General features: G+C 40.4%; 1 protein-coding gene across 5 annotated transcripts in view; it reads right to left on the bottom strand.

Moving 5' to 3' along the window:
• Positions 1–3,366: 3,366 nt before the first annotated feature.
• Positions 3,367–18,324, bottom strand: part of LOC128743980 (furin-like protease 1) — a 570,474-nt gene continuing 555,516 nt past the window's right edge. For all 5 annotated transcript variants that reach the window (XM_053840695.1, XM_053840696.1, XM_053840697.1 and 2 more), the window contains exon 13: positions 3,367–4,478. In XM_053840695.1, coding sequence (XP_053696670.1) covers positions 3,619–4,478 — 860 coding nt within the window. In that variant the 3' untranslated portion in view covers positions 3,367–3,618. The remainder of the gene's footprint in view (positions 4,479–18,324) is intronic.

Below are 18,324 nucleotides of genomic sequence, written 5' to 3'. Positions count from 1 at the left end.
TACCCTCGTGGTTCGTTGATAAAGAAGGTGCCGCCCGGACCCTTAGCTTCCTACAGTGGACGTTTTCTGTAGAACCCAAGTACCAAAAGGTCACTCACGGCACAAGATTACAACTATCTAACTCAACTTAATCAATGGGTATGAGCAGTCCCGAAACTGTGTACAGCAATCGAAACCTGCACCAAAAGACGATTACTACAAAAGTTCAAATTAATGGACAAAATAGTCAAATCCCCTTCAAAAAAAAAAAAAGACGATCATTAAGACTGTCACAGTAGTGACCTTTCAACCCAATGCCCCTCTGGCATACAAAAAAGGGCCTCGCTGCTTAATCTGCACAGGGATTCGCGCGCTGTAACGCCGGCTCTGTATAGTGGAGTGATGATTGATGAAAAATAAAATTTCAATGAGCACATTAGTTATACGATCCGTGAGGCTGATCGAAAATTTGATGTGCTGTGTAGAATCAATCGTTTCTTGACTACAAATGCATATTCTTATTTATAAGTCAATCATCGCTTCCCACTTCGACTATTGTCGAACAGCCGTGTTTCTTGCATCAAAACAACAGATGAAACGAATGCAGATTCTCCAGAACAAAAGAGTGTTGTGTTAATTTAGGGTAAAAGGCCGTTTCTTCTATTCATCATCAACGTGCACTGCCCCGACGAAGATAGACTCGATACCACATATTTGACGCATGTAGGTACAAGGCAGCAAATTTGATCACAAACGAGTGCGAAGTGGTCGAAAGATGCAAGCAATTCAGTTCTTCGCTTAGCACATCAACAGTGAAGTTGTAGAAGGAGCCGGAACGGAAGTTAACCTAAGAATGCTAATGGCATGGAAGATAGTGGAAGATGGAAGAACATACCACCTGATCTCTAAGAGGTCAAACGGGAGATCGGGATGCCGAAGACCAACAAAGCCGCCGGTAAAAACTTGCTGGTTGGAAGTTTTTACCGGCGGCTTTGTTGGTCTTCGGCATTTATAAGCACGTCCGAAATACGCTGGTAGTTATTTCCAAAATTTGGGATAAAGATAAGCTACTAGAAGAATGGATGGAAGGGTGATCGGACCAGAGACTTTCATCGTACATCTGGTGAAAGTCGGTAGATTGCGTTGCCACGTCGCAAGAATGCCGGACGATAGCGCGAAAAAAACAGCGTGCGAGGTGCGAGCTATCTCGTCCAAATTGAATGTAACTTGAGACTTCTGAGACGCCTGGGAAATTAGCGATGAAATAGTATCTTTAGGGTAGGACAAGACGTGAAAGGAAAAAACGAAAAATTAGATAATAGTCCTGGGTGGTGAAGTCAGTTAGGAAGACCCAGAGACAGCGAACCTGGTTTGAGCCTATTCAAACGTCAGCCGAAATTTTCGATTCCTGATGTGGCGAAGAAGGCGGATGTTTCCAACTGGTTTGTTCAAAAAACGATGGAACATGCCGACTTGCCTGTGTTCAAGGTGCCGAAGGCACCGAACTGAAACGACAAACAAAATCCGCGCCAGGAAGCTGTGCTGATAATGCCGACGGTACGTCGTGATGGACATTTACAAAGTGGACACATTACTGCCATCCCTGGCGAGGCTGACCAGTACATTTAACCACAGACAAACAGACGAGAAACTCGCGATAACTCCATCGTCCAATCAAAAACCAATCATTTTTCAAAAAAGCATGTTTCGCAATATGGCCACACCGCGCCGCGCGAGTGTTGCTTTGAGTTTTCAGTATAAAACCATTCAAATGTACAAAACCCTACAGCATAAAACCCTGCAAATGCAAGCTACTCCGCAACATGCATAACAGAGGGTGCTAGTGTGCAAGCAAAATGTGCAGGATGATGGTTTTTAAAGGATTTTCTTCTAAGTGTCATGTCAGTTTGTCAGTGATTTAACTATAAGAGTGACTTTTTGCACTGTCAAGCTTTCTTTTATGGGGGTCACATAGAATTCAGCATGAAGGAAGAGCAATGAGGGGCCTGAGAAAAACCCATGCTAAAAGTCACTTGACATCGAATGGCCTGATCCTACTGAGATTCGAACCCATGACCACTCGCTTGTCAAAGCAGACTCGGTAACCTTGTGGCTACGGAGCCCCCATGGTTGATCGTTTCTGAGAAGGTAAGGAAGAGCAAGGTGGACGAATTCGCCAAGATGAGCCAGCCGTATGCCACGACGGGTATAATAAATGGGCAAATCTACATGAACGTGTGCCTCCAGAAGCGCCTGTAGTTCATCCTGCGGCCTCATGGAGACGATTTGCCATCCAGCCACTACACACGGCCGGTTTTTAGACTGGCACATAGAAAACAATCAAGAAGTCAGTCCACCAAACTCGGCCTAACTTTTCCCGATTGAGGAATTTTGGGCCATCAAGAAGGGCAGACCTCGTAAAACGTTGGAAGCGGAGAAAATGTTGGCGATTTTGGAGAACAACAATAACAATGAGTAAGAGTATCAAAAGAAGTCGGTCCCACCATGTATTGCATTGCCAAAAATCTGATGAGTGCAACAAAACAAGGAAGTAGAAACCTATCATTATGACAGGTTGTTTATTCCCTAAATGTTTGAAGAAAACTTATTTTAAATTTAATGTGTCTCACTTAATCCGAATGCAGTCTTTAGGCAGCGTTCCTAAACCTATGACCATGCGGGCAGTTTCGAAACTAAAAAGCTATCTCTTCAATCTGTCTACAAAACTGTATTGATATGCCTTAGATGCTCTGATTCGACGTCTGTTTGGCTCATCAATTAGCTTAGTTATTTCCCTTCTGTTTGGAAATCCGCTTTTCTGCTATTTTATGCACATTATTGAAACTCGTCGAGCTTGTTCGCATCTCTTTGTTCGTCAAACAGTACTTCGGTGATGAGCAACATGGACTTGTGGTCAAGCGCTCGATTTATTAACACTTACTTCTTACCGAATGAATTGCTTCGATGACCGTGTTTATTGTTTTTTTCCGGAATTCCACAAGGCAGCCGTCTCGGACCTTTGTTTTTTCCTATTTATTTTAACGACGTTTAGCGCAAAGGTCCTCGGTTTGCGTTCGCCAACAGCTTGAACTGTTAACAGTTTCGCACTCTAGAAGTAGCATTGTTACAAAGATTCGCAAAACCAAAAGTACTATCAAAATAAAAGGCATTAGAAATTCAAATTAAATTTTTAACTGATTTTTCATCCATCTTCGATGGTTTAATAAATTAAAAACATATGGATTTAATGGTTTTAAAACACTAATAGCTATTTCAAACAGAATTGGTACAAATAAAGGTTATGCCATTCGGAAAGAGACCACATTATCTAAAAAATAATGGCCTTCGGATATGCAACACACAAAAAACTTTGCAATATTATTTAAACTTTTATCACTTACAGACGTAGATAAAATTGTTCATTTAGTATTCTATTAGGTAGGTTAAAATCATACTTCCGCTGACCTCTACCAGCGCGAAGCCTTACCTTCCTTACCGTAAGCTGCCCACCGTAAGGCAAGAGGGAAACATAAATGCTGTTGCTTACCCCACTAAGCTAGTGTGAATCTTGGTATGAGAGTAGAATTGTGAACGTTGGTATAGGATTGATAAACGGCCGCGCGCTGTATTTCGCTCACTCTATCTCTCTATCGGTGCGATGATTCCCCTCGCCATGAATGCCGCGGTGTCCGTCGATTCGTCGCTGGAGCTTTCGGCCAGTGTCCGCTCGATTTCGTCTCGCACCAGTTGCGCGTAAGAGGGCTCGTCGCCGTTCTCGGAAGTTTGCACCCGGTTGTACTGATAATCACCGCTAATGCCGGCCACTGCACCCGCCAGACTGTTGCCGCCGCCCGGCAGTAGCACGCCTCGGAAGCATCGCATCCAGAGCAGATAGATGACCACAAAGGACACCAGCAGTGTCATGCCAACGACAGTTATCATAATGAGGTAGTCGGTCAGTACCCAGCGCTTATCGTTCGGGTCCGAGGCGGATAATGTGGCATTAGTCGAGGATTTATTTGCTTCACCTGAACCAGACGCGACCGGCAGTTGATGTTTGCCATTGATGGAGACGCATCGTCGCTGGTGTTGGGAAATGTTTGAGGGTGTAACGGTGAAAGCGAATTCCGGTTGACACTCGGTGCAGTCGTAGTCCTCCGGACCGATGCATTGCAGACAAGTGGAATGGCACGGGCTGCAGTGCTGCTGGCGAGTTTGAGGCTTGGTGTCACGTTTGTGCGGTCGTACCTCCTCCACCAGTGGAACGTCATCTAAATTGTTGAAATTATCGACAGTGCCATTGTTGTCGGCCAACCGGAATGCACTATCTGGACCTCGACGTCGACGTCGTAATGAACCGATCGGCAGTGGCTTCTGCTCGACGATGGCACTTTCTGCCTCGCTTGCTGCTGGCTCGACGGCTCCATCGGAGGGATAGGTACTGGCCGGACAGGACGAATAGCAGTGCCCGTTGTAAAAGTAGGACGCCGAACCGCACACTAGAAGAAGAACGTTTGCATTCGATTGAAAATTGCTAACCATTGGCCGTTTGCGGAGTTTGGATGGGTTTTACCGGTTTTTCGGTTTTGTGCTTATTGGCCGGCGACTGCTACGGATTCGGTTAGATGAAGACCGGTTGCGACCCACCACCAACCACCAACCATCACCACCACCATCACCGGAGCGGATGTAGCAAGCGATTCGAATGTAAATAGAAAGCAGTAATGCGATGGTAGCGTTAATGTGGGTTATTCTATGTGTGAGCATGCAGATAAAAGTACATTTACAAACCATTGATTTTAATATGCAGATGGTGCGCTCATGCCATGATGGTTCCCTTGGGCGATAACATGAATGTGTGAAAGTCCAGAGTTTTATTTTGCGAGGAAATAACGTCCCCCCACCACCATTTAATGACGTAAATTCCAGTCTAATAATGTTTTAAAGCTATGATTAAAGGCAAATTACTATGCGCACTTCAAACGTTCCACAAACGAAGCTACAAGATACAGGCAATATATACTTTCTTCTACTTAATCTATAGAGATTATAAATGTTTCTTATATCGTTCTTGTAACTAATGCTACAATTTCATACATAAAATCTATCTTGATTGTCGTTACGTAAGGATATAAATTCTACTTCATATGTCATTCATATCACATTTTTATTTTTATGGAAAACCGAATTGGGAAAAAAATCGGTGGCGATTTTATAACTTTTGTCGCATTTGTTAATCCATATGTTAACATAAAAAATTTCAAATTGTGGAAAAACTGATATAGGATTACGCAAGGTTAGTCACCTTGGGATTACTATCTGGAAAAACCTGGAATTGTCAGGGAATTTGAAATGATACCTGGAAAAACCTGGAATAATCAGGGAATTTTTAACAAAATTAGGGAATTTTTTAAACAACCCCAATAATCGATTCATTGAGTAGTCAAGAACACTTAGAAATAGATAAAAAAGTACGGCACACAAGCGATAGATTGGGTTATCGATAATTAGCTCAGTGTTTTGCAAAGGGCCTTATTCTGCGAGACAAGTGAAGTGATATAACAAATTTAGTAGTTTCAGGACGGACATTTTGCGGCATGTGACACAATTCGCAGTAAATGTCAGTGGCACCGCAGCGAAATTCGGTTTTCGAGAAAAATGTTGGAGAAATTCCTCTGATTCACGGCAGTTCATAAACTTGCCATACAGTTATAACAAGTTGTAACCGAAATGCGGGTGTAGCGACCCTACCTTCCACGTTACGAATTTTTGGCTCTATCTTGGACCCGGAAGAGTAAATCTCGATCAAACCATGCAAAGTGAAATAAACCGCGTTGGTCAGAAAGTAGAACAGCCACCAGTGGTAAAGCGAAATTAAAAATTAGCTCAATTAAACTGCTTTTTTGCATGGCTTATGGCTCGAAGAACGAAAATTAAACATACGAACATTTCCGCGTGGCTGGCAAGAAAAGCATCACGGCGGGTTTGAGAGCTAGCCGCTTGCGCCTGAGTTTGCGAACTTGCGCGGGAAAAAGAACAGATGAGGAACTCACGGGAGGAGTGTAATTTGCTGGTCGGCAGAATAAGAGAAAGTTATTGAAGAATTCGCCTAAGGAAATAGAGTATGTGGGGAAATTTTTCTCAATACCTCGTAGATTAATAAACAATTCAATGATCGAAATTCATTGATACACATTTTCAGTTAAAATTATATCGCAATATGAACCCTAGAATTTTATTAAACACCGAGAAAAACCTGGAAAAATCAGGGAATTTGGTTTTTCGTATCCAGTTGCCACCCTGAAAGCTTCACACTCTACAAGTCTTAAATAAAACTTCTCAATCGTTTGAACAAGCTTAATTTCTGCGTAAAATGGGATAAAATTTCAGTCAAAAATAGAAAAAAAATTGGACATTCACTTCGGTAATCCAAATGACGCTCATCAATGGTTCTGATCATGTAAGGCAGCACAGTGAGCGCACGTAATTCCGACCAGATTTTAATTCAGAGTACCAAAATAATCGTTTTTTCGGATTTCCGAGATCGAATCTAAAACCATTGTCAATAAATATTAGAGTGTCTCAAAATAGCCCTACGACATGAAAACCGAAAGTTCACCTTTCAAGTGACAGTTTAGGCTATCAAAACAAAGCTTTCCTAAGGCGAGAATATGGATTAATGTGATTTAGGGGTCATAAAGTTTTGCAAAACTCAGAAAAAAGAGATTTTTTTTTAATATTTTCAAACAAGATACCTGACTAATATGTCTAAAAATCTTAGGATTTGATGGATCTTATTGAAGTCTGCGAGTAATCGTAATTTTTACAATTTTATTCAAAACGTAATTTGCAATAAACGTCAAAACAGGGTATCTAAATAGTGAGTATCCCAGCAAGTTTTGAACGTACGACCTTTCTTTTTTGAGACATAAAATGAACAGATTACGAATACAAAAAAGACAAAATTTAACAGAATTTCTCCGAAAATAGACAAAAAAGGACAGAAAATGGAAAGAAACTGGACAATAAAAAGAGAGAACATGGACTAACAGTAGACACAACAGGGAAAATTAATAGAAAAAGAATAGAATCTTGAAAGAGAAGGGATTGATAAAAAATGGATTGAAAATTAACAGAAAATGTATAAAAAATGGAAGGAAAATGTAGAGAAATTGTTCAAGAAACAGAAAGAAAAAAATGGACCGTAAAAAACAACAAATGCACAGAAAATAGTCGAGAAATGACCAGAAAATAATTAATAACTAACCACAAAAAGTGACAGAGAATGGGCAGTATGAACGAAAATAGACCGGAAACAGTCACACAATGGAAAAATTCCAAAAAAGTTGACGAAGCTATGGGTACGAAATGGATTCAAAATGAAAATAAAATAAAAAAGAAAAGACGGGAAAAAATAAACAGAGATTTGACATAAAATTAACAAAGTGGACAGAAAGTGAGTATAACATGCAAAGAAAATTGAAAGAATATTGACTGTTGCACTCTTGAATGTACCTCTTTACTTGTAAATAGGTTGGATTTGGCTAAAACTTAATTCAAAATATTCAAAATGCCCCTAAAGTGTACAAACTCAGATTTTGAGTAGAAAATGCGATCAATTTTGGCGCTACTTGCTACCAATAATTGAATTATTCACTGTGACAAATAACACAATTTTGTGTTCCTTCAACCAACTGTTGGCTGAAAACCTACTCATAATCTGAGTTTATACACGTTACGGCCATTTTGAGAAGACTTAACTAAGTTTTAGCTCGAACGAATCAATTTACACGTAAATTCGTTTATGAATGTTAGACAGTATTAATAGACAGTTGGGACAGGATCGATGGATAGCTGGGATAATAAGGACAAGGGACAGCTTGGATAGTATGAATAGTTGGGACAGTAGGTAAAGCTGGTACAACAGGTTCAGCTTCCGGTTTTTCTTTGGCGTTTTCCCATGGTTTGGCGGACGCCGGAAGTAATCCGTAAAAGCATAAATCCAGTGAAAATCGGTTCGTAAACTGCGGTACGACATTTGTCAAGGTAAATGGAGATTGTAGATTGATGGGAAAATCTCAACAGTGGAGGAACTTTTTAGTAAATGAAACGATCGCGTTTACGCTCGTTCATTATGAGAAACATTCGAGATTACATCGTGAATTGACAAGACTGTCGCCCAGCATCAGTAGTGATTTGGTTCGGTGAGGAGTGAGCTGCGACGGCGCAACCGAATTACTTTTTTGCGAAAAAGGACTGAAGGTTTTTGCACGTGTTTAATTAAAAATGACTTAATCACAGATGTGTCTGTATATTTTTCGTTTAGATTAGAGTATACTCAAATGTCAATATAGCTTGCAAGTTTGTTTTGAATTTTCATTCGTTTAAGAGTCGTTGTAATTGTCTTTCGTACTGTTAAGCACAAGAAAACCGGTTCTAGGGAAATACTCCCCAAACCTGGCCGTAAACGCACTGTAAGGACACCGGAATCCATCAAACGAGTAAGAGAGCGAATTCGACGGAAATCAGATGACTCTGGACGTAAGATGGCCAAAACACTGGGAAGAATATTTTGAAAGATGATCTTCGACTGATTTCACACAGAAAACTACGGGTGCATGGTTTGACTGAAAAGCAGAAGATTGCAAGATTGACAGATGTCGACAGTCGCTCAAGCGGCAGAATGATTGTGAAATACAGATTTTCGGACGTAAACATGTTCCTGTTACAGGATCACAACAACCAGCAATATGACCGGATATATGCAGTACATCTTTTTGATATTTCTCGGGACAAATGGGCTGTTCAAAAGTTCCAGAATGTTTCCAAGGTGATTGTATGAGGATGTTTCTTAAAAAAATGTTCATTGAACCTGGTGTTAAAATCAACACTAAACATACCTACTAACAAGATTCTGCACCGGCTCACCAGGCGAAAGCTACACAGGGTTGGTGTGAGGACAATTTTCCGCATTTTATTTCTTTGAAAGAGTGGCCTACCTCTTCGCCTAATTTAAATCCTTTCGACTTCTACGCATGGGGCTACATGCCAGGCAAACTAGGGAGCACCAAAGGATTGACTTTGGAGACTTTGAAGTACCCTTTGGAGAAGATTGGGATGAAATACCTCAGGATGTCGTGCGTGCCAGCTGTAATGCGTTTCGACTGGTAATTAAAGCAAACGGAGAAAAATTTGATTTGGACTAATTTAAGGAAAATGTAATGGACGGATCTATATGGGGGAGCAGAAAAACGAAAAGGGAACATGTAACGTGCACGCTTATAACTCAGTCATCCGTCAATAGATTCTAGAGATATTGGTATCAATCGATTGGAATTTTTTTATAAAGTCCAGTACAACACAGTAGATTATATATTTCCCTAACAGACGTTTAATAATTGAGAAAATATTAGATGACAAATCATCTTTTCATTATTTTCATTTTTTCGTCTTCCCACGTCAATGCTTCCTTATGAAGCGACCCCCATTTCCCGCTGTAACACTACATTTACGCATTTACATCTGGCCGAACCCGGATGAATCAACCCCGGTCGGCTAAGAACATAAACTCCGCATTTTATCCGATTACCCGCGCCGGTCAGTGACTCGATCGAGCGACGGCGCCGGTAGGGCAAAATACTCCGATGAAAAACAGCGCGTTTTGCACCATTCTAGGTTAATGAACGCGCAAGTTTCTTAACCTGCTGCAACGAACAGTTCCCAAAACAAATGCGAGGTTGCGCGAAGTATTGCAGTTTTGCCGACTAAGGTAAACAACGAAGCGCGGAACTGTTTGTTGACAAAAAACAAAATTCCCGCGCGTGGGGCTAAAATGTATGCGCGAGAGGGAAGCTCAACGGTGTTACTGGCGGAACCAGAGGGGTTCCGCCTACTATACCCCTGGTCCCTGGTCGAACCACTGGGGACCGTCTGGGGTGGGTGCTCACGACCTCTTTTCACACCCGAGCACGAGCGTGAGGCTCTAACAGCTCAAGGTCGGCTCTGGCCTAGTTCGTTAATCAGGACTGTGATATGAGTGTGTATGCGCAAGGAAAAAGCTAGTGGATACAATTTAAACTTTTAATAATCCCTAACATGTACATTATTCTGTGTGTGAGTGTTAATGTAAGTGTGGTCAATGTGGGTGGTTCGGTGGACGCCATTACCTGGTAGGCTGGTCATTAACAATGACAGGATGATGTGAGGATGACGATTTCCTTCAGCTGGACTTTCCAAGGGTGCTTCTGACCTACCACTGGCTTCACGGAACAATCCCCGTACCGTCGCGGCTACAGATTTCCTCGGCTGGCAGTTCTCGATCGAAGCAAGATGACACGTGGTTGTCGCCGGGTGGACGCTACTCCTATATACCCATGCGATCCTATGCTGACGGAGCTTTGCCTCGCCGTGGGCTCACGGGGAGGTCGCAGTGTTTTATTGGAGACCGCTTTCAGCGGCTCAGTGATGACACGTGGTGAATGGCTAATCGGAGATCGGATTGGCCCGCCGCTTTGTTGGTTACCAGTCTTGGGACGTAATTCGCCTTTTACTAGGCTAACGGCTGCTCGTTATCTGCCGGAAATATTCCTACGGGGCCAATCTGGTGGGCTCTCGTAGGCTCCAGCTTCCTATTACGGGTCCTAAGTGAAGAGTGAATAGATATATCCAGTGTAACCAGGATTTTTGGCTGCGATATTCCGCGCAGGTATTTAGGTTTTCGCTTGGTTTTATAAACTAATTTTACCTGATTCGACTCTCTTCTACTTTTACTATTAATTTTGCACTATAAACTAACTCACAGCTTTTCCAAACTTTTCTTCTATTTTCACGCCTTCGTCCACACACAAGCTTTTCGCTCGACAGTTAGTTAGAAAATGACGGCGGAGATCAGGAAGCTTATCGCCATCAGTACCTTTTATCGCCATCTCTTCATTTTCTGCTATCTCCTTTTACTTCCTTTTCAACCACCCACTGAACTGACATCGAACCGGTTATTTAATCGTTTTTCGTGTAGTGTCATGTGTGCTTAATTCTAGCCCTATTTGTTGAGTGTATATCTGAATTGGCCGTATTTACTTAAGCGCTCCGGAGGCTTTATATAAATAATAAATCTGACAAACTTTACCCTTAACTAATTAAATAACATATAATATAAATGTTACGAACGGTAACAACGGACAGTGTGAGGTCTGCCGCTAGGCAGAATAGGACTCCTCGAGGAGGAGGAGTTTCCTTAGGGAAAATAGTCTTTAGCAAGTAAGAATTAACTTTGTGGTTTTTAAATAAAGCGATTCGGATTTGGCCCGCCGACCCGTCCGGTCGGTAGTGAACAATAATTACGTCTTTGGAATTATTCTTCCCCTTCACTTAGCACGGATGACAGAAATATGTTGGAGATGAGCAATGGGCTAAGCTTCCTTATGATTGTATTTAATTTACGCTCTAGCTGTTGTTGCTTCCCCGGATAAGGCAACGAAGACATCCAAATTCATCAAGCGAGTCGCCAACGAACCGAAGAATCCATCGACTCATTCGCCAGCGATCGATATGGTTTGGCTGCTATGCCTTTTGCTGCGCATCGTCATTCGGTCGCGACACATCGGCAGGAAGGATTGTATTTGAAACATTGCTTCCGCTTGCTTTTTGCTGCGCATCGTCATTCGGTCGGAGCTTTGATTTAGCGACACATCCGGCAAGCAGCTTTCGAGTCACATCCGTGGTATAATTTTAAAGGTTGTATTTGAAACATTGCTTGTCTTACGGTGCGCATCGTCATTCGGTCAGCGGCTTTCGTTGGCGATACATCAGCAAGCAGCTAGCTTGCGACACATAACATCCTCATAACATAACCTCATAAACATAAAAGTCTATCTTGATTACAGATCCTACCAGTAGCGTTTGTCCGGTAAACAGTATTCCCACCATTAATCCACACACCAATAACCTATCTGAAGGACGCAAATAGACAATGGACACCACGAGTCAGAAATTTGAAATTTTTCAGGTCCACCATTTACATTAGTTGAAGAGTTGAAATTATGAATTTCTCACATGTAAGAACACAATCCTTTAATATGCAACTTGGGCATCTGTATATGAAATTCGTACAAAAATCACCGACTTTAGCATTGGGAGACGAATTGCTCTACATTCGTAGTCCTACGTCAAGCCTGCGCCCGTGCCACTAGGCATGAACCTTTGTACTTTTTGTGACCAAAATCAGCTTTGGTTTGACGTAAGAGAAACATTTAGTAGTCAAAATGAGACTTTTTAACTGCACTTTCATAAAAAATTAGACAATTGAAACCGATTTGGTGACCATTTTATTCCACCATCCCGTACCACCATACTGTAAGACATTGACGGTATTATTGTGAAAGGCCCGAATTTTTCTTTGGATTTTTTGGATCTTTAAGTACACGTAGTAACATTTTATCGGGTTGTGTTCTAAGAATTGAGATTTCTTGTGAGATTTTCCAATTCGTCACTTTCTAGGAATGCTTCAATGCTCCAATGCTTACGCATTGGATTCTTTCTTTCTAAGAAGATAAAAGTTTTCACACATTACTCCGAAAAATAGAAAAGGAAGATCAAATCATTCGTTATTTTTTTTTACTTTTGTGAGTTCAGGATTTTGTGAGGTGATGGATTAAAAGATTCAAGCGGTTGAAATCGCATCTTTAGCCCAGAATAGAGTTTGTAAAAATTCGTGGGATCAAACCATGCTCGTTTATTGTGCACACAAGGTGGCCACTTAGGACTTTTGCTGTTAGTAATATCCGACGCAATTACTCTTATTTATGCACACGATGTGTCAACCGATTAATGGCTCAATGGCTCAACGATAGACCAATCACGCATTGATCACGTAAAAGCTTCGCACCGTTAGGAATTATTCACAGAACAAACCAACTTCCGACCTCATGATCGCCCTCAATGTACTTCATTGACATGAGCTCCAATACAATTAGTCACTTGTATCGGAACTTTTTCAACTTTTGCTTGGCTGAGACTGTTAAATTGTTAAATGAGTCAAAACTGAGTAAAAGTGATCGAACCTGGGCGGATGCCCAGCCACCGGATATAAAATGGAACGGAAATTGATATAAAATGGTCACTTGGGATAGTATCAATGGACAGTTGGGATTGTGGATAGAGCTTTTACTTTTTCTATGGAGTTTCCCTTTACCGTGGAAAACTTCACTGCATTATAGGGACGCCGGAAGTAATCTGTAAAAGCATAAATCCAGTGAAAATTAGTACGTAAACAGAAAATGTTGTCACGGAAATGGAAATTTGCTGGTGAGAATCGAAGAACGACGCCTGACAAAGCGGATGGCCGGTTCTGTTTCTTGACGAACACTTCGAAAAGTGGGTGTTCTGGATAAGCTTGCTTCTCGTCATCAACCTGTTGCAGAAGGGCATTAGGAACCAAAAGCTACGTAGGTAAGCTGGAAAGTACCTATCGTCTCATGTGCTTGAAAGTGGCGAGTGCGTATCGCACAGTTTCATATGTGCGTCTTAGCGGGTATGATGACTATTGGCATCATCATCAGCGAGGGCGTAGAGTGTTTCAACCAGCGTGAAACTAGAGGCATACGGAGTACCACAAGATCGGCCTCGATGACCACATGGCAGCGGGCACGGTCTGATTCCACAAAGGGCCCGTGGACACATCGACTTATCCTGGATGTGGGTCGACAGGCACCACGGCGAAGTCAACTTCCACCTGACACAGATTCTGTCAGGGCATGATTGTTTTAGACAGTATCTGCACAAGTTCGGGCATGCGGAGTCCCCCGCGTGTCGCGAATGCGTGGATGCGAGGTGTCCAATAGTACCGTATCTTTTAAGGTGCTCAGCAGATTTCCCAACTCGTAAAAAACACGAAATGGTCGCTTAACATCCTTATCATCCGCGCCCCATATGGGCGGCGAGTGGGAACGTATGGTACAAAGAGTGGAGAAGGCCATGGATGATGTCGACGCTGGACGCTGTCTCAACAACGAAATTTTATTAACAATAATGAAGGGAGAACCAGGATTCATAAGTGCCAGATTTCAACAGACCATGTAGCTTTCAGCGGATGAAGCTTTGAAGTGTTGGTAGGCAAAGTTTTTCCTTACGATCAAGAAGCTGACGAAGTGAATTGGCGAAGCCAGATCGGTGAAGATGTGATATACGTGACAGATGATGGTAGGTGAGCCTGAATCCGAGGAAGAACTGAGGAAATGATAACAGGAAGACGTAAATGAGGCAAAACTCTGGTGCAGACGGCCCTCAAGAAGGAAACGATGAATCCGGAATCCTACATGATGGACATGTCTAGACTAGACAGATACACATTTCGCACCCGACTTATAGGTTACATCATAGGTTTATGCTTCGAATCGGATTGTTATCAGTTCGAAACAAATACGATAAAATTTGTAAATCGGAGGCATTAGAACCTGGTAGAATCATAAATAAATAGAGAAATGAAAAGAAAAGTTTCATCTTTCTCTATTCCATTTCCCCCTAAGACGTTCAACAAAAGAACTTTAAATGTTAGGGTTATGAACCGACTAATCCAGGGTCGCCAATTTTAAACAGTTCAAAATAAATGAGCCTAAAATGCAGTATTTTGATCATATTTCAGAGTCTTTTGATAAGAACATCATCTTGAATCGAAATAATCTTGAGATAGATGCAATGTAATTAGATGGATTGTTTGTAGTGCCTAATTGTTTATGCCATGAGTAGTGCTATCTTTAGCTCGTCTTGTATTTGATACGAGTCTTCAATGAGGAGGGTCTCTAATGCTTAGTTTTTGAAATCTTTCCCTTCACCAGCACAGCACGCTTTCTGTTTTGATGTGAAAATAGCCACTTTTAAAACTTGTAAACCACTTGAAATACTGTATGCTGAACAAAGAAGCGTGGTTTTATGGAAGAGTCTCGAATTTCTCGAGTTCGATTAGTTTTTGAGTAGGGGAGACCAGGTAGACTTGATCCCTTGGGACACTTGATCCATTCATTGTTTCTCAGTAAATACAATGTTTTTTTTATGCTGAAAAAAATAAAGTTGTACATTTCATTCAAGTAACAAAATTGCAAAACAAAAATGTAATAAATTTTTACATTGCAAGGAAAATATAATATAATAAGATTTGCAACGGAATAATTCTCTATACTTCTTTTTTTAGTGAAGTCCAACTTTTTGGCTACGGAGAACTGTCTTGAAATTTTTTAATTGCTTTTCAAACAAAAAATTAGCTAAACATGTGTATTCATTGATACTATATACATTTTGCAATAAAACTTGTATATATTTTACAAAATTAATTTTCAGTAAAACTTACTACGACAGGTACACTTGATCCACATAATTTCAGTGACACTTAATCCTTTTATTAGGAACTGAAGAGCTTGGAATCCGTTATGTCGTAAATAATAAAGTGAACAATTCTTCATATCGTAAACATTCGTCATGTAAAAATCACGAATAGTCCGGAGATCCGCTCAGAACGACTGCAAAAATGTTCAACTTGAATGTAATGACACTTAAGCGATATGTGAGAAAACGAAAAAATGCTTCTGAAAAGATCATTTAGCAACCGGACTATGGAGGAGCAACCCGTGCATTTTACAAGGAAGAAGAAAGACCGCTCGGACGGAAGTATTTATCTAAACAAAACAACTCATCTTCTTTGAAGAATTCTATTAATCATTGGTACCCGATGATTCCGAACAATACAATTATCTAAACATCTGTAGATATAAAACCATTTCCAAAGGCATCGCCACGTAAAAATATGCGAAGAGTAGGAAAACGAGGAGATACACATCCTTACAGATGCACTAACGAAATTGAAGCTGGAGGCTGCTCTGATTATTAAACAGGAAAAATATAATGCTTCAAAAATTCAAACCCAACGAAAAAGTTCTCGTCGCAGATTATAAAATATGTCCAAAGCTATACTTTTACAGATCGATGGACTTAACGATTTCTAAATACTTTTTATATTTTTGAATTAAGCTGTTGTAGACTAAATAATGATACTACATGAACTATTTTAATAAAACTTCCAAATGAAAGTTGAGCTTTAAAAATATATATTTGCAAATGGATCAATTGTGCCTAAACTGGGGATCAAGTCTCCCGCATATTTTGAATATGTACAATTTTCTGTACTTTCCAAAATATCCCATATCTTTTGATTAGCGCTACGTATCACTAACTGATAAATTGTAGGCAGTAAGCTGTATTGTAAACTGTCGAAAAATTGAAAACCCAGGGTTTTGTTCTAGTGGACTTTTGAGAAATATACATAAAACAAAATGGGGATCAAGTCTCCCTTGTTTCCCCTAACGCAAAAAACTTTGTTTTATTTGTATGAGAGTTCTTATCCCCCTACCACAGGGGTGAGAGGTCTCTAACCATCATAAAATAGATTCAAGACTCCAAAATCACCTACAAGCCAAATTTGGTTCCATTTGCTTGATCTAAATCTCTAGTTATGCAGAAATTTGTGTTTCATTTGTATCGGAGCCCCCCCTTTTAGGGAAAGGAGGGGTCTCTAACTATCATAAGAACCTTCTCTGGGCCCAAAAACCCCTGCATGCAAATTTTCACTCCGATCGGTTCAGTAGTTTCCGAGTCTATAAGGAACATACGGACAGCCAGACAGACCATTTTAAATGCATGCTTTGATTTATAATGTTAATTTGAAACAGTTATTGCTTACGTATGTTAAAAAAGTCTCGAAAACCAAGAAAAAACTTGGACACTAGAGGGTTAAATAGTACGAAAGTAAACTATCGAGTGTCACATTTTTGTACGAACGCGTGATTATATGTGAGTACGCAGATAACCAATTAGCATTAACATTAGCCGTAAATCATCCATTTTTTGGGAGTTCTAGTATTATTGTCTATAAGTCGCTTTATATTAGCTTTTTGACTGCATAGCTGTTGTAAATTGTGGTAAATCAAAATTCCATTTGAATATTTCTTGCCAGTAATTAGCAGCAAATGAGCAGTGTCGGCTTTCTAAGCAGCAAGTTAGCACTTAGGCAGCTGAATATTATGCCAAAGTAGTTTTTAAGTAGCATTTAACGGGACGGAAATGCTTATTGCCTCGCATTTGAATTGGCTTGGTAATGCTTATTGGTTACCTGGGTAGCTCCTAAGACACAAATTAGTTGAAATACTGACGTAGCTTAGGAGGTATTCCGACTATGTCAGATTTTTAAGTCAAAGTTTCTTCGAAACTGTATTATTGTGACACCGTCAGCCTGTATTAATAATTGTCAGAATGTAGTATCAAAGCTTCTAGTCATGGAGTTATGTTTCAACTATTTAAGGTAGAGGTTATATTTTAAATTCACTTACCTGCAAAACTAATTTTAATTGAATAAAATGCGCATTACCTATTAATTAGTATCTACTTTGAAGCGTTACATTATTTACAATATACAATGTTAACCAGCAGTTGGTTAGTTTTGGTTAAACTCAAAGCAACATAATCGATAACGTATGATATATACAATCTTTGGTAAATGAGTATGACCACGGAAAAATGTAAAACAATGCAACATTAAGCTATGTAACAAAAACTTAATCTTAAAATAAATAAATAAAACCTTAACCTAAATACTATTCTAGAGCAAACAAAACTAATCAGTGAATAAATAAAACAACTCCAAGCAAACAAATGCAGTCGTGGTGGTTGCCATTGGCTACCAGAGGGTAATGTACCAGGAATTGGGGAGCAGGTACGTAAATTCGTATTCAAGAGCTTTAACTGACCAAACAATTATAAATAAATAAGTAAGAACCAAAATGCATACTCAAAATCAACAACTCAAAACGTCAGGGTGATTGATTGATTGATTGGTTGATTGGTTGGTTGCTGGTTAATATGTAAAAGGGGAAACAAACCGTTTCGCTTCGTTTCGTTTCGTTTCATTTCGCTCAGTTTCGCCACCAAGTTGAGCTTGAGCCGTCCGTCCGGTAGGCGACGCTTTGCGGGACATTTGCTTTCTTTTTACCGTCTGTGTGCCAACAATTAGTGGCCGGTACCGAGAGGTGAAGAGATAAAACAACAAAACCGATTTCACTGTTTTCAACAAACAATTCTGTCGCAAATTTCCGTCCTTTATTGAATCCGTTTTTTCCGTTCTTATTTGGATGGCTTAAGGTAATATTTTTGTTTTGTTTTATTTTTTCTGCTTTTGCTTTTCTCTGTGTCTGTCTGTGTCTCGTTTTAATGCGGGAGCCGATTTTCGTTTTCTACTTTCTGAGACTTGGTTTGTTGTTTTGTTGCTGTTGTTCGATTTGACCCTACTAATTTTGCATGTCGCGA

The sequence above is a fragment of the Sabethes cyaneus genome, chromosome 3, assembly GCF_943734655.1.
Source record: "Sabethes cyaneus chromosome 3, idSabCyanKW18_F2, whole genome shotgun sequence".
In the NCBI taxonomy this organism is placed as follows: Eukaryota; Metazoa; Arthropoda; class Insecta; order Diptera; family Culicidae; genus Sabethes; species Sabethes cyaneus.
The sequence above is the reverse complement of the archived record's forward strand: the minus strand, read 5'-3'. Positions and strand labels throughout refer to the sequence as shown.